Genomic DNA, 17713 nt, shown 5'->3' on the forward strand with positions numbered 1-17713 from the left:
ATGATGCTGCTGTGCTTCAAGTCTACACAAGTTTAGGGACCTGATTTATCACACTGACCAATATAGCTATAAACCAGGCATGTTCTGTTTATTTATATATTGAGGTATGGTTCTACTTAGACACCCTGCCATCACAGTGAAAAATTATAAAATAGGTTAAATAACCCCGTGTGAAGCCTTTTGAATCTTTCAAAAGAAACGCAAAAGAGAAGTTCACACACAAATAATCCCTTTAGATCGCAGCTTGTTCATTATAATCCTGTTAATTGGGACAATTGACGCTTTTTAAATGGCACATTAAAAAGGCAATATGCAGAATGAAAGGAGCATGAGTAAGAACAAGACTCACATTGGACTTAAGAACATGGAGGATCTCCTGATGTAAAAAGAGCTATTTGTAATAATGTCTCTGAAACACAATCTCTTGTTAGCCATCAGTCATCGCTGACATTTTTGTATCAGCGGCTCTGGAAGTTTTGGTGTTAAATGAGCTGCGGGGACTTTTCCGCCGCTGGGTGCTGAGCGGGACTGACTGATGCCCCTCCCGCCTGCCCTGGTCGGGTAAAAGGCGCATGTGTGTTATTGCTGTGATGTGAGTTGAGCCGCATCCAGACGCACTGGCCGCTGCTGGCTGATGCCGCCCCCCCTCATCTTGGTGGTGTTGTGCGCAAAATCTCCAGCGCCGGACGGACGGACGCAGTTTGACGGTACAAACGAGCGGCTCTGCGTGGGGATATCCAAGAAAAAGCCACTCAATTCAGACATGGATTTTTAACGGGCATTTGATCTTTTTTTATCATAGTTTTTTTTTTTACCCTGTGATGTTGCTTTTGCCCCGGGGGTGTTAATTAAACCTGCTCGATGTCTCTCATCAGTTTATAACCGAAACAAAATGAGGATTTCTTCTCGCGACTGGTTTCTGTTGATATTCTCTGGCTTTTGGGGACTGGCAATGGGTGCTTTCCCGAGCAGCGTTCAGATCGGTAAGTGTGAGCTTTGATGTTAGTTATAACCATAAAATGAAACGTTTGAATGAATCTGTGGACGTCCTGTCTGCTGCCTCTGTCCTGCCATTTAACACCTCAGCACTAGCCTACTCAAAGTGGAAATTGTTGATTTTCTTTTTTGTTGTTGTCTGAAATAAGACATGCAGACAGCCTTATTTCCTCTGTTGATGCTGTGCTTGTTTAATACACACACACCTAATGTGTTTTGTATCTGCAGGCTAGAGTGTGTATCCCAGTGCACTCCGCCACTGCAGCAGATCAGAGCAGCAAAGTGTGTGTGTGTGTGTGTGTGTGTGTGTGTGTGTGTGTGTGTGTGTGTGTGTGTGTGTGTGTATATTCCCTATGCAGGCTGCCTGTGCATTGACTGCTGTTAACACTCTCCCAGACCCCGGTCCTGGCGCTGCAATAAACCTCTGCCACGGTCCCACGGGCCTTACAGCTCCACTGTGCACTCTTTTTCTCGAGTTGCTCTTGCTCTTTTAAACATTTGCATGTTTCAATTTAACAACTAAACAGCGTTCATGGGAGGAAATAAAGATGATGGGTTCATGGTTTTCATTAGCAGGCAGATTGACTTGGTTGATTTAAAGGCAGGGAATAAAAAGAAGGGCAAACTGTGACCTCCAGCTGTCATCGCAATGCTCCCAAAAAATCACTTAACAGAAAAGCAGACCTTCATGCTTTTTCCTGTTAAAATCCTCAGGAACAAATATTTTTTTAGTCTTAAGAATGTGTTAAAACCTTATTTATCTAATCAAACATTTGCTGAGACTGACTTTTTGTGGTTTTACCCTCCAATGCACCCCTGCTTGTAGCAGAGTTAAGGCACATCAGAACGAGTCAGGCTGATGAAAAATGACAAGCTGTTCAAATGATTCTCCTTGTCCTTTTATATCAGTGTGATACTCAAATCCCCAGCCCCTCCAGAGAGGTCAGAGGTCAGGGTCTGTTACAGAACAGCACCCCTGGAAGTGAGGATACCCGAGCTGGGTGGGGGTTTAAACCTGCATCTGTGAAACTGCCGCACCATCTTGCTAAACATTCAAGTAATATAATATGTGCTGCTGATTTAAGCATTTTTGCTCACACAGCTTATCTGCTGTTTCAGACAGTTTCCTAATATTTTTCAGATTATAACCACTTCTCTTTATCATTTGGCTAACAACATTGCTGTCAATCATAGCAAACATAGTTGCTGTAATACCTTTTATCATATTTTCCATTGAGGCCCTGTAAATGATCTTTGGGAGTGTAAAAATCCACAATGTGCCAGTGTTTCCTCACCCATCAGACTTCATTTAACACTTCATGTAGTTTTGATCAGCCACCGCAAAGCTCCATCAGTTCTCAGAGAGGGCAAACATCTCTCCAATCAACACTTGTCAGTTTCAAATAATTGTCACTGAAAAATCACCACTTATTAGCTGCATGAAATTTGCTGTGTACACATACATGCAACACACAAAAGTCACACATACAGTCATGGCACACATGCTCTGCAACTGTCACAGATGAATTCTGGCACCAGTGATATATGTGAAGACAGTCGTTTTTAAATTTATTTCCTGTCCCAGCATGCATTACATTGAGTGCGGGGGGAAAAACCCAAAAGCAGAAATAGTCGCAAAACTGAGTGGTTGATTGTTTATCTTCCAGGATTTGGAAAATTGTTTCCAAGCAATACTAAAAGTTATTTCAGAGATTCATGGGTTCTCATTTAAGGATACTGAAGCTCTTGTCACTTCTGAGGAAGATCCTAATATCATCTGAGTAGCCTGGCTTTGTGTGTGGATGTAAACTCTCTTAAGGATGTGACTATTCAGAGGGTATTTACTAAGGTCCAACTCTTGTTGCCAGATTCTTAAACCTACTGAGACCAGTTAGATCATCACACATGGAGACCCCATTTGCACGTGGTATTAACATGTGATCTAAATCTGTTTAAGGAATAACACACGTTAAGGTGTATATACGCTCAGAATGCGTTGCAATTAGAATTGGCCAGCCCATGTCTGGAGGTGGTCTGGCTCACATTGAGAATGGATCTCAGCCAGGTGTAAATGCAATTTGTACAACGTGACTACAACTGGCCAAATATGTTGAAAGGTTCACCTAACGCCACCTCTTCCAACTATCTCAAGCTGCTTGTCAAAAAGCTACAGACAATCCCTTCCAGGGCAATGGAATAATAAATGGAGCTTATGCAGCAGCATCACTTTCTAAGACTCTCAAGGGACCACTACAATGTGCAAGACTAGGGGTCACATGACCCACAGGGGTAGTCGAGATAGCAGTGTCCTTGCAAGCTTCTTCAATGGCTCTGATTACCTTCTTACAATTAGTAACATTAGCCTAATTAGCATGGCTTTCGACAAGTAGCCCATAGATACCATTAGCTGTTTCCATCTTCTGTCATGTGACCCTCACCTTGCACATCTAGCGGCCTCTTCGAGAGGACCACACATTGCTTTCCTCCACCTAAGACACAGCGTGTTCGTTAACAAGTCGGCCAGCTCTACCTGCCTAATTTGCATGATCTGATCACAATGCAAGCAGAATTGAGATGATGAGAACACTCTCAATTCTGATACCAAGTGTAAATTCAAAGGCCTGTGATCAGATGTCATCATAAAGATAACACATACCAGGAGGAAATGGGGTCAAAACAAACAGGCTGTTTGGAGACACAGTTAAGACTCTCCTTGGAGTCTTGTTTTAGGCAAACCATATGGCATTTAAGAAACTTCAAAGTCTGGGGCCCTTACAGTGTGTACTTTTGTACTGAATCTCATTATGTGTAACATCTAGCAGAGGGGAAAGTCATAGCTGAATAAGTGGGATTTGGCTCAAGGCAGTATTTGTATCCTCTTTTTAATTAGCAGTGAAAAGTTTTCACATTTGAAATGTGCAAAGGGCATTCCTAGTGATTGGAAGTCAAGATAATCAAAATGTTCTCACTTTTTTTTTTTTGCAAATCAGGAATTAACTCCTCCTTTGAGCATTTGGTAGGAAGTGTTGGTCAATGGGACATGAAACCATCACAGTGGAAATTATATAGCCATCACAACAGCTCATGTGCTTTTTGTGACCATTACTGGAGTTGTGCAAAAATATGGAAGAGATTTACATGAGTGGGCATTACAAAGGAGTAAAATATTCTAAAGTTTACCTTTTAAAGAGTTCAGCCATAAAGAGAACATACTGGCATTTCTCTTTAAATGACATTTTATACTTTCTCATCCCAAGAAATACAGCCTGCAGTTAGATTTTCAAATGTGAAACAAACTGCTTCTAACCGAAAACATCACTGACATTTGCACAACCATGAACTGTGTAGTCAAGATCTTCGTATATGAACATGGCTGTAATGTAAAAAATTAAAAAATAGAAAGATTAAAGAAACCAAGTGCAAACATCTCTGATGCCAAACTGATTCTTCAAACTGGAGCTGCTCTTGTGAGAACTGAATGAAAAGCTGTGTTGATCCAGAAGGATATTTGGTGAATATTATATTATCTTTTCTGCTTGCAATAATATGAAACAAAGGTGATTTACATGCTAATCAGACTGTATCCTACATTGTCACAAAGCCTAGTGGTGCATGAGTTGCTAATCTGTAGGATTAACACAGAATTGTCAGCAGTAGGATATTGGCAAAGTGATTTACCACACCAATGTTGGGCTTTTATTACATCCCATATATTGTCTAGTCAGTTGTGTCGACTTCTAATATGATAGAGGTTCTTCTCTGACCACAGATACTAAATCAGTCTGTCAAACCCTAATAAACTTTTGGTAAAACCTTTTTAAAACCCCAAAACAGCAGTTGTTTGTTTAAATGTCTAACACGACCCGTGTTTACTTGACAAAGACCTTGGTTTCCTGTGGCCATAATAAAAATCCTTGCCTAACTGTAACTATGTAGTTTTTTAACCATAACAATGAATATTTCTGAAGATGTTTTTTAAACCCAACTACCCCAAACAGTAACCAGGTAGATTTTAGCAATCTGGATCTATGGATGGCAATCCTAAATATCTCAATAACTACTGGATGGATTGCCATGAAAATTGGTACATTCATGGTCCCCGAAAGATGAATCCTAATGATTTTGGTGAAGCCCATCTTTTTCCTTGAGTAACACCAGCAAGTCAAAGTTTATGCTTTTCTAGTGAAATATCTTGACGGTGGATTTTGGCTCCTATGGACTTTTCTTCTAGTGCCAACAGGAAATTGACAGTTCTCTCATAGTGAAATGTCTCAACAACAATTGGATGCCAATTTTGAACATGATAAACATTTTACCTACTGAATGTCAGCATGTTAGCATTTCTAGTGTTAGCAGGGTGATGTTAGCATTTAGCTCAAAGTATATCTGTGCCTAAGTACATCCTCACACATGCTCTTTAGTCTCGTTTTAACCCTAACCATAATCTTTCCTAACCTTAATAGTCATTTCTGTGCCTAAATCTAAACATATCGAAGCCATAACAGTGACAGATCAACAAAAAATATTATACTTATTAATTATTGTAACTAGTGTGGAGTCACTCAAACCTTGGGAACAGTTAACTTACTTAGGTGTCATCATGTGACATGTGTCATCAAGGTGCAGAACTTCAGTCACAATAAGAAGTTTTATATGGAAGATAAACCCTGACAAACAATAATGTCCTTTTGATAACTAATTTGCATGAACTCCAGTGAAAATCTGCAGGAAGTATTGAGATTGTTTTAGTAGTTTTCTGCTGTTATTTAACTTGTTTCATGTCTCTGTGCTCCTCTGCAGTAAATGAACTGTCTATAGTAAGAGTGGATACTTCTCTGGTGCTTTTTTCTCCACATGCTCCTCATCAGACTTGTGTTCCTCCCCTTTTGTTTAGGCGGTCTGTTCATCAGAAACACTGATCAGGAGTACACTGCCTTTCGCTTGGCAATCTTCCTGCACAATACCAGCCCGAACGCCTCGGAAGCTCCGTTCAACCTGGTGCCTCATGTGGACAACATCGAGACGGCAAACAGCTTTGCCGTCACCAACGCCTGTAAGTCATGTGGCCTCATGTTGTGTTGGTCCACTGTGGGGTTTATGATCACAGTAAAACAGGAAAATGAGGCTTCCCGTGCAGCAAAGTGTGCAACATGATTTAAACAAACAATCGTGAGGTAACCAGACAGGGTACATGGACAATATTGGCTTTTATTTAAGGATAATTCAGTTTTATTACAACTGGGGTCTTTATTTCACCATAAGTGTTATCAGAAAGAATAACCAAGTTAGTGGAATAGTGCATCCTTATCTAGTAGTAAGAAGCTGGAAAGCTGGATGTGGTTGCGCCATGTAACTTCTTCTGAAACCACAAATTGTCATGTTTACATTTCTGTTTGTACCCAGTTTAAACAAACAAGACTCAGCATGTTAATCAGTGAGCTTTAGATATATTTTAAGGTGTATTTTTTAAACTTTGGGCAGAGCTAGGCTAATCACATCCAGACTTCAGCTCTGTATTTAATGCACAGTCATGAGATTTGGATAGATCTGCTCATCTCATTTTCAGAAAGAAAGCAAAAGAAAGCATTTATTCCAAAATGGTGAAATATTTCTTATATTATATATATTTCTTTTATTGCTGTGATCTGGATTTGGCTTGTTAAAATCTAATCTTCAGACTGCTTCTGTTTGTTACCCAGCTGGACATATTTTTAGCAATTTTTCCGTGTTCCTCAATCTCAGCAATTATTTTGGTGAGTACAATCTCATCTTAATGAATAGAAATGATATCCAAAACTATAAAAATATGACTCACAGTGGCATAAACTGGATTTATCCTTTTAAAAGTTGGATACTCTCCAGCTCTATTAACGTGAATAAGCATATTGTTATCATTAGTGAAACTAGGATCAATGTCAGGAGTAATGACAGAAACATGGTTTAAGTTTAAATATATTTATATGTATAATGGACATCATCCAAAATGACAACAGTGGAAACGCTGTAAATGACACATATTTAGGACGTGTGTTTTTATCCTGACACTAAAACAGCTGTGTGTGGGTGTGGGTGAGGGTGAGTGTGCATGAGTGTATGTGAGATGATGTGACAGTACAGCTGTGTCTGTGAGTGTCTGCTGGTTCACAACTGATCACACGCTTATGGGGACAGCAGCTGTAAACGCACATAACACACACAAACAACAATCACACACAAACAACTGCCATGGTTAGATCTCCTGACATTAGTAGGCATGATTTTTGTGTAATCCTCAGGCAAACATCTTCTTTTTCCCCCCTGGTTTCTGTGTGTGTGTGTGTGTGTGTGTGTGTGTGTGTGCAAGGAGTTCCCACAGTGACCATAAAACATGGCACCCTGATGTCTTCTACTATCTATGGTGTGGTCTGGTGTTAGAAAAATCAATGGCTAAATTAAGCAGAGAATTAAGTGCTGTTATGTTTGTTTGGTAACTGAGGGGGTGGTGGTGGTGGTGTGTGTGTGTGTGTGTGTGTGTGTGTGTGTGTGTTCATGTTTTTATATCCAGGTGGGCACTTTAACCGGATGCAAGCTAACTGATGTGGACTCGTGTCACCGTGGGGACAAAAATTGGGGTCCTCACAGGTAGAGACTGCTTTTTGAGGGTTACAAATAGGTTAAGAGCATTATTTTGTGATGGTTAAGGTAAGGTTAAAGGGCCAGTGAATGCATTATGTCAGTGAGAAATGTCTCCAGGGAAATGGAGGAACAAACGTGTGTGTGTGTGTGTGTGTGTGTGTGTGTGTGTGTGTGTGATGACCAGAGACAATGACATTTAAGATTTCCTAAATATTCTCATTTCATGATCAGCCTAGGAGAGTTTGAAAAAGTCTTATGGTATTTAGTCTTTTTCATTTTACATAATCATTTAGAGCCTCCTATTTCCCTCATAAATTTGCCCTTCAACCTTCAAATAACACTAGGGGTGTCCAAATTCAGACACTGGTAAATTAGCACCGTTAAAAGAGTGCCGAATTAGCTATTAGCAGTTCCCGTATGCAACGTACCCATGGATGTACAGAAAACTGACACTGGAGTACTTTGATACTGAGGAAAACCTAAAACCTATATAGTTATAATGTTAAATTTAAGTATAAGGAGTGTGTTTTTTTTCAACTGGGATTTATGGACTTTTGGATGGACACCAGGTATAATGATACTCTCGAGAAGTGTCAGTAAGTGTATCATGTCTGTGTGTTCAGACTTGACTGAGTTATGACTCCAAGGCATGCAAATTTTTCACGCACCTGTATCTGTGTCTCATGCCTCCCCCTCTGCATTTAGTCTTATTTTGCAACATTATATTTGCTTTGCTGTGGTGGGATTATTGGAAACCTTGAAACCATGCTGATGTAAGCATTAACTTCAAATGTTTTTATAACTGATACCTGATGTATCTGTCAGGTTTTGCCTATTAATGACCTCTAAGATGAAATTACAGTAGATGACGCTGTATTGGTCTCTGCTGGGAAATGTGTACTGCCAGCAACAGATGCAGAATAATGCAGGGAACATTATAAAAATAGGTTATGAGCACAAGAACAGAATATAAGATAAGCATTCAAAATAATTTCAAGGTGATATATACTGTATATATGCACTCAAATATACAGCCAACACAGAGCATGCATATTAATGTGGTCTTAGTTTAAAAATACCTAAATATACAGAATTATTTAATCTGCAATACATAACCATAATGATCTAGATCCAAACCACTACAAACTGCTTTAGTATATTTTATGAGCCTCTTAAAAAGTAGCTTCTCTGCCATAAAAAGAGACGGTGGTTGCAGAAACTGAAACCTCTTTTTTTCAATAATCCTTTTACCTTTGCTTGTTTTTCACTTGCAATGTTACTCCATCCTCAAAAGAGGCATTTTGTGTTCCCCCGGTCAATACAGACACTGAAATGAGGCAGTGAGACAAGAAATGGCTGTTTGAAGAGCTCGCAGTGACCAATGGAATAAGAGGAGAACAGCAGTTGTCCTGTAGTTCAGGCATGGGTCGGTGTAAACTGTATATTTCCAGGAGCAGAAGAAACTATGGGATTGTTCACCTCTAGTCTAATGGCTGCCCAGTCACAGGAAGTGAGTCTGCAGCACATTGATTGACCAAGCCAAATCAGAGCAGAATTACATGAGCCAATCAATGGCTCTGATAGCTCAGGGCCAGCGGGGAATCTGAGATCGAACCGCATCGCCTATTTTCACCCACTGTTTTACATTTCCCAGTGTCTTTATTCTTTTTTCTTCTTGGCCCCTGTTTCGCTCCATTGTCGAAGGCCCTGAGATAATGGTTATGAATAGGCAGCGTGTGACGTTTAAGGGCATAGGGAGATGAGAGAAGGAGCTAATTTGTGAAGAGAGATTAGGCCATTCAGTGGTTCGGCGTTATGCTGTCAGGAAGGCTGATGGGGATAATTGGTGGGAGGACGGGGACAAATGTTGTATGTTTCCATTGTCATTGAAAATCATTCTATAGACCCAGACACATTCTGCCTTCATTTCATTTCTTTGATTAACTGTATAGTCTCCATATTATTCACAGTGGGGTTACTGGTGCTACTGGCATCACACTATGATGTAAAGCTACTAATATTTTATTTAGTTGGTTATCTTTTGGTATTACTGTTCACACAGCAATATAAAAATATATTGAGTTTTGTGACACCTCTGTGTAATTACCATTAACAAATGAGACAACAGTCAAGACATTTGTTTGTGTTGTGGGATGTCCCACAGACTGAGAATTTATGCTCAACTCTCTGGGCTTCTGCCAACAGTTGGACTTTTGAGAATAGTTTGAAATTTATGTATTTATTTTTTTAAGTTTTAGTTCCGTTAAACAAAATAAACCTAGAGCCACTGTGTGTGGAATTGTTATGTAATTTCAGCATCTGTCAAATGCAACACAGTTCAGGTATCCATCCACATGTGGCACACATTTTATGGAATTGCCCAAAAAATCTGCTAAAGAAAATGCAAATGAATGTGCTTTTCCGTCCACCGCCCTTATGTGAATATTAAGACAAATTTTCTACATTGAGCACAATGAGATCTGTGGTTGCGGCTCGCCTGCTGCCATCATATTCCTGCTTGGCGCCCACTGCTACAATTATTATTATTATAGTTCTACTACTATCATTATTATTACTATTGTTCATTTTATGATATTTGTATTATTACCACTACCATTACTATTATTTTACATCTCTGTGTTGGGCTACTGTGTGTTCTCTTTCCTCCTGTGCTCTCTTTTGCTATGTCTGTCCCTCTCTGCCTTTTTCTTAAAAGATATTTTGGGGCAATTTTTAAACCTTTATTTGATAGGATAGTGGATAGAGCGAGGAAGAGAGGGAGAGAGAGAGGAGGAAAGGTCAACAGGCCGGACTTAAACCCAGGCCGCTGCAGCAAAGACAGCCTTGGACATGGGATGCACGCTCTACCAACTGAGCTTACCACGCCCCTGGTCCCCTCTTTCTTGCTCACTCTTTCTCTCTGTCTGTCTCTCTCTCCCTCTCCAACCCACTGAGGCAGATAGCTGCCCACTCTGAGTCTAGGTTCTGCTCTAGGTTTCGAACCTGCTGAAAGGGAGTTTTTCCTTGCCACCGCCTTCAAGTGCTTTTCTCATGGCTTGTTTTATATGAAAAGTGCATGAGATAACTTCTGTTGTGAATTGGAGATATTGTTGAACTGAATGTTTTTGTCTCTTCAGTGGAGAGGATGCTTGAGTGACAAATGTGCTTCATATGCATCATGATTTATTTACTTAGTCTATTTCCCCTGCAAATTGTTGCGGCTTGTTTTTATTGATACGCAAACTTTACCACCTCAGCCAAGGATAAAATACTGTGCCTTTTTCGATAGTATCCGGTGTTACCAATGTTGTTTTTCTATTGTAGACACAGTGGCGTTAAAGGATATTGCTGATGATATTATATATTCAGAGGTGGAAAGAATACTAAAATATTGCACTTAAGTAAAAGTACTGTTACATCCTTTGGATGTGAAGGCATCTCCTCTGGGAATTCAGACTGAAAGTCAATGAGAACATCCAGGTTTTTCTGACAAGGTGTACAAGAATCCAGTTGTCAACATCACCAGTGAAATGTCTCTGAATGAAAGTAAAGTTACTGTTCTACTCAAGTAAATCTACTCAAGTAATCAAATCTACTCAAGTAAAAAGTAGCTTATTTAAAATGTAAAAGTTACTTAGTTACTTTTTTAACCTCCTAAAATAATTTATTTATACAGACCTATCTTATTTATAGGCCTTCTTATTATACTTATTTAATTAAATCGCAGTCTTTTGCAACTTGATATTAGTTCGTTTGACAGATCCTTTGCTAAAGCAATGGCGCAAAATAATGTTAGAGATCGTTCCCTCTGGCTGGATGAATCTTGACGCTCCTTTTTTACGCATGATCCATGTGCTACTCAGGGCCAGCCCTGAAACTCTGTTGTTGAAGCCCTAGGCAAGATTTGAAATTTTAAGCATTAAAGACTTAATTTCCTTCATTCTGGTGAATATTTCTGCACCAATTTATGGTTCATCTCCATCTATATAAAGGGAAACACAATATTCAGGCGATGTGAATTCAAAATATTAAAATTTAATAGAATATAAACAGTAAGGCTTTCAGACATTCTGTATGCTATTGCTTTCTCCAGTAGATCAACTTTTCTAATTTAATAAAATCCCTGCTGAGTCAGTAGACATGATTGGCCTTCCAGTTTTGAGTCTCTGTTTGGGGAAATAACCTCTTTAAACCTCAATGATAAATTAATTCATTTTAATTCCTGGACTTTAATAGCTCATGTGTTTCAGCTGGTATTCTGCTTATGTTCAAAACTTTCTGCACATCCAGAATCTCTCCCACAAATCTGTGTTCTCTGACATGTCCAGAAAAAAATCGCCATATAATCGCGTCATCATTTAATGAGAATTCAAAATAGTTTTAATTCTAGCTGCTGTGCATTATTATATAGCCTATCCCCTTTAGACCGTTAGATTGACACAGTTTGGGACAGTATGCTGCATGTGAAACCGAAACCAACCCCAAAACACTACTGATCAGACAGAAATCCCACCACAATCCACATGTTAACTTCAGCAGCTCTGATAAAGTGCAACTCACAGTCCAAAAGAAAGCAAGGCTGCGCTTAAGTTTTAAGATGTTTATATTGTAAAACTGTAGCCTACCAGTTACGTTAGCCTACTGTCTGGACTCGCGAGGTGCACATGATTAAAATCACCGGTGTCGCATCAGCTGGATGGAGTTGATTCGCGCTGAGCCGAAAACCTTCTCTTGCGTAGTATGTAGCCCCCTGACATTTTGCTTCCTAGGTGATGGCCCTTTCAGACAGGAAGCGATTTGCGCTGCGCTGGCCGTGGGGTTCAGTGCTAAACCGCTGGGTTCAACGCCACGTCTCGGCCCTGGTTCTTCTGCAGCTTTTTTTACTCAGTAACGGCTGTGATTTAAAATGTAGCGAAGTACAATAGCTACTTCAAAGAAAACATTAAGTAAAAGTAAAATTACAGATTATAAAAAAAACTTAAAGTACAAGTACACAAAAAACTACTCAATTACAGTAACGCGAGTAAATGTAATTTGTTACTTTCCATCTCTGTATATATTTTGCCTATTGAAAACACAAAACAATCTATGAAGAGACCAAAAGCAACCATGAACTGATCCTAAAAACAGTAGCCAAAGCCTGGTACTTTATCTTATTGTGTCATAAAGCCCCATTAATGCCCAACAACTATTAAAAACATATCAGTGAATCACACCATTGCAATGGTTAACATGTTCCTTTATTACCATGAACGCACACTGTAGATTATTTTGAGTCAATCCCAGTCCTGGTGCACCACAGCGCCAAATCCGCAACTGAAAATAGTCCCCAACAAATGCACTTCTTTGTCTTGTTTGAGTTTCCTACAGCTGTTCAGCTGTTTTTTTCTTCCAAAAATTAAACTATGTTTGTGGCCTGCTTTTAAAGATTTACATATTCAGTAGGAACAAGGACTTGGGCCTGAGGGCCTCCAACAGATAGGGAAGTCTGACTAATGCATTGTTGGTTTTAGTCTTTTCATGGGATTTGTTGAGAATAAGAAAATTATAGAATAACAGCAGCCATATACTTTAAAGTAGGACTGTGCAACTTTTGAAAGAAGAAATTACAGTAGTTCTGGTGAGAAAGGGAGTATAATTTGAATTAAATTTTTCTTACTTTTGAAAACTTGGAACAGGGCATCAGATCAAAACAATGACACAACTGTTACTGACTGGCCTGGAGGAACATCAGTTGTGTTCAAAATGTTTAATGTTGCCTTCTGTCACCTACAAATACTGCATGATGCATCACATACATTCATAGCACACTCAAAAGGAGGCATGCATGCAAACTGGATGCAGATTTCAGTCTATCTGTGCTTTTTATAAATTGGTAATAAGAAAGAGGATCCCTGTCTCTCACATGTGTGGGTGGAAAGGCCAGAAGTAAAATGCCAAAACAACAGACTGCATGGTTTATTATGAAACGCAGAGCCAGCATGACGATCATTTCATGGATCTCTGCCTTGCTGTCAAGGTGCCATTGCTGTTAATGTGCTGAAGTTCAGTACAGTCAGAGTCAGAGTGACTGTTAGTGTCTGTGAGTCCTTGAACTTGAATGGCTTTTCAGCCATTTGTCCTTTGGATGTGAAGGCATCTCCTCTGGGAATTCAGACTGAAAGTCAATGAGAACATCCAGGTTTTTCTGACAAGGTGTACAAGAATCCAGTTGTCAACATCACCAGTGAAATGTCTCTGAAGAAAAGTAGAAAATTGGCAGAAAATTGAAGCACTGTGATCATGGTACTAGTGTTATACTTAAGAACTTGGGATATCCCATCTATTTTCAATACAATACAGCTGATACACTTGAGAAAAATACCTCACTGAGGAGATTTCACCTTTACAATACTTTGCAGGATAATTCTCTAAGATCAGATTCTCCACATTGAAGTGGAATGAAAATGAGAACTTTACGTGAAGGGAATAATAGAAAGGAGAAGTCTTCTTTCTTGGTGACAGGCTGAGACTGCAGTGGAACTCCACCCACTAGATTTTACTTAAGGGGACAGTTTGATGTTTTAATTTACTTCTATTTTTCTGTCTAGTGAAAAACATTGAGCTGTACTGTAACATCCAGTTATGGATGTATACTAACTAAACTAAGCTGTAAGCTAACCTCAATGTTCGGCATACTTTTAAATTCCAGGTATTATGGGTATCCTATTGTTTCTCTCACTATCCAAAAATTGTGACTTTAAATAATACATAATAATATATATATATTCTTTTGCTTTCAACTGTATAGTATCTTACTGTCTTTATTAGAAAATGAAACTGGCTCAGTTGTCAATGTCACCACCTGTGCTGGCTCTGTTCATTGGTGGTCTCCTTGATCTTTGTGTGGCCACCAGTGTGAAAAGAGATAATTTACTTATAGAACAACTAAAGTTTATTGCAAATAAAATGACAATCTACCAAAAACCATGTGAACTCCATCTATAACTCTGGAAAGACAACGTGAGGATGATTTGATTGAAGATTGGAGAAAACTGAGGAGGAAAGGTGAGACTTTCTGGAGCAAACAGCAGAATGAGTTGGAAATAGGATATTTAATAAATTAAATTATCCTCTAATGGACAGAAAAAAGCTTTTAGAGAGCTGTAGTAGTGGCAAACAGTTTTGCTGAATATGAGTATTACATCTCCATGCCTTCATTGTACAGTCCAAATTAAATGAAGAATTGGGCAGACTCTAACCACGTTCATGTAGAAAATAAAAATCTAATCAATATGCCTCTGAGCAGCTGCAGAGTCCTGTTAATTGCAGTTTATTCATCCAGCTGATCCTTGTTGTGTGATTCGTGGTAACCTCTTAACCACACAGCCAGACAAAGGAGTGTGGGGGTGGAAGGGGTTAATTTGACCTCCTACACGCTGCCCCTGCCTTTGCCTTCATTGAAAACAGTGACATCTTAATCTGCATTGAGTCATTTATATTCAGCATGGCACTCTGACTCACTCCAGAGACAGATAGCAAGCAGCCGGCGCTCCTATAGGCACTCATGCAGTATAGGAAACCCTGCATTTTCTCTGCTGCTCATACGTGAACACATGCCTCTCCCATTTGTGTTTTATGCGTTCCTGTGTGTGTGTCTGCGGACATGTTCCCAAATGAGCAGCTGTGCAGCATGTTAGCTCTATTTAAGTCTAGTATGTCTCTCTCAGAGGGGTTCTTCTGTTTTGTAGTGCTACCCTTTACATGCCTGTCTGTGCCCCCCCTTCCCCATTTGTCTGAGGATTCTTTTGATGCACAAGTGAAAATATACAGGCCTTTCGGCAATGTATACTTGGGTGTGCATAATGGCTGGTGTTTGGAGAAAGAAAGGGTGCAGAGAAAGGGGGGAAGGGGGCTGTTAATGAGAGATTAATGTGGCGAAGCATGGAGGAAGATAGAGGATGGAGGGGTGGGGAGATGTAGAGGATAAAAGGAACAGGATGTGATGGGGAAAAGGGACTCCTTAGCCTGGTAAAAGGTAAAATGTAAGCATGATAATGTAAGTAACCCTGCTCATGTAGACCAAAGTCTTAGCTTTTTTCATGTCTTTACGAAGTACTTTCAGCTGCATTAACATTTATCACCTGTACCTGAAAAGTGTGACTGTGCAACGTTAGTCATACGTTGCTAAATTTAGTGAAGACATTTTGATGAAAAGTGTCCCCTGCATCGCACCCACCACACAAATGCATCATCATGCATTTGTGTGCCGTGCAAAATGCAAGGACATCCAATAAAAGAGTTGACTTTGCAGTCAGAGAAACAGCACAGTCCTGTTTCCTTTTGCATAACAGTCTGTTAGCCAGCCAATGTACATGTTCAATTTTGTATATTATTCTGCTAAAAGATTATAGTTTTAATTGATGCACAACACAAGCTTCATGTGATGGTATACAGATGTCTGGTTTCCACCAGTAGAAGTAAAGAAATTTCATACCTGATGTAATCATTTTGACATGGTCTTTTATTCCAATAAATTCTAATAACCTCACAATGTGGACACAGATATATAGAGTTAATCTTGGATATAGTATAAACATAGTATTTTATGTCTGAATTGCTCATTCAGCAATCCTTCTTTTATAGGATACATAATGGAGCCAGGTAAACCGCACTGATTACACATAGCTTGAGTTCTTTGTTTATTTTTATTTTTTGGCATTGCAATCACATAAACCCCATAAGTCCTTAATTGAAAAAAAAAAACCCTCAAGCTTTTATCCAAACATTATTTTACAGCAGAAAGCTGATGCCATAACTGTACAACTAAATGTAAAATATTTTAAATTTAATTTCTCTGTTGATTTCCCCACATTCAACTTGGTCTCCCTCCCTTCCTTCTTTCCCATTTCCGCCTCCCTGCACCTCCCCCTTTTCTGATCTGTGTATTGGTTATGTAAGTGGCCCCCTGAGAGGTGTGTGTGTGTGTGTGTGTTAGAGGACGAACTCTGAGGAGATAACTTGCACGGAACAGTTAACTGTTAATTTGATAATTTAGATGCAGTTTGATTCATGTAATTGATGGTGCGTCTGAGGAGTATTATTGGTTTCAAATAAGTGAAAGAACAACAATTGGACAATTAGAGAAAAGGGAGGAAATATCAATGTTGTTTCCGAAGAGACTTTTATAAATGTAATCATACATCCAAACAAGGTGTGGACAGAGGTAATTGCCAACAGTCAGTGTTGCATTAAAAGTAAAAGTCCTGCATTTTAAATGGTAGGCTACTTAAGTAAAAGTATGTAAGCATTATCAGCAAAATGCACTTAAAGCTGGAGTTAATTTTATTTCAGAAGCAGTTTCTGGTATATTTGTTGAAATTCTCTTTACATAAGCAATCAGCAATCAATAAATCAAACGCTGTGACACAAAAATAAAAAACTCCAGCTTTCACAGGACTGTAATAAACACTGCTGGCCTACCTGCCTACCTTTTCCCACTCTGCCTTTGAAGTCATTGTGCATGAACCTGTGTTTAGGGGAGTGGCTTTGGATGGAGGCCTGAAGGGTGGGAGTGCAATTTTTTCAGTTGGATACTTTCAAAATCTCTGATGGGTAGTTTAAAAAATGGATTATATTTCATAAACTTCATATTTCCCTGTGAACCGTAGTGAAGTAGAAGTATAAAGTACCAGAAATACAGTAAGTAACTTAGCTACAGCCCTTGTGCCCTGTGTTTCTAAAACGCAAGGCAAGAAATAAATTTAATGTGCACATAAATGTAACAATGGCCACTGTGGTCATAAGTTTCGATAATGGTAAATGCCAACACAGTGAAACAGTGCTATATGTCACGAAGTTGGCAAATCAATTCAATAATCTATTTTACACATTAGTGTCTAGCTTTTAGTTTGGATTAAAAATTACTACGTAGTTAAACTTTGCAAAACATTTGGGTTTTAAACATGACCCCAATATTTTCCTAATATTAACCAAGTAGTTTAAGTGCCTAAAATCAACCAAACCGTAGTCATTGATGTGGCAGATTCACATTAAAACTATTTGTAATGGTTTTGGAAGATGCTGCTGACACACACATCAGATCAGAAAATGCTCAAGTGTG

At 39.2% G+C, this 17713-nt stretch overlaps 1 protein-coding gene across 6 annotated transcripts in view; it reads left to right on the forward strand.

The window, feature by feature from the left end:
• The first annotated feature begins 601 nt into the window (after window positions 1-601).
• Window positions 602-17713, forward strand: part of gria4b (glutamate receptor, ionotropic, AMPA 4b) — a 125509-nt gene continuing 108397 nt past the window's right edge. For 5 of the 6 annotated variants that reach the window (XR_005443126.1, XM_038709304.1, XM_038709305.1 and 2 more), the window contains exons 1-2: window positions 602-983; window positions 5891-6049. Coding sequence is in view for 5 of the 6 variants with exons in the window: in XM_038709304.1 (XP_038565232.1) it covers window positions 893-983; window positions 5891-6049 (250 nt within the window). In the remaining variant the exon portion in view is untranslated. The remainder of the gene's footprint in view (window positions 984-5890; window positions 6050-17713) is intronic. The other variant, XM_038709306.1, reaches the window with a different exon arrangement.

Source organism: Micropterus salmoides, unplaced genomic scaffold (genome assembly GCF_014851395.1).
Source record: "Micropterus salmoides isolate LMB-PRFRI ecotype aquatic unplaced genomic scaffold, ASM1485139v1 Ms_hic_scaffold_9, whole genome shotgun sequence".
Classification (NCBI taxonomy): Eukaryota; Metazoa; Chordata; class Actinopteri; order Centrarchiformes; family Centrarchidae; genus Micropterus; species Micropterus salmoides.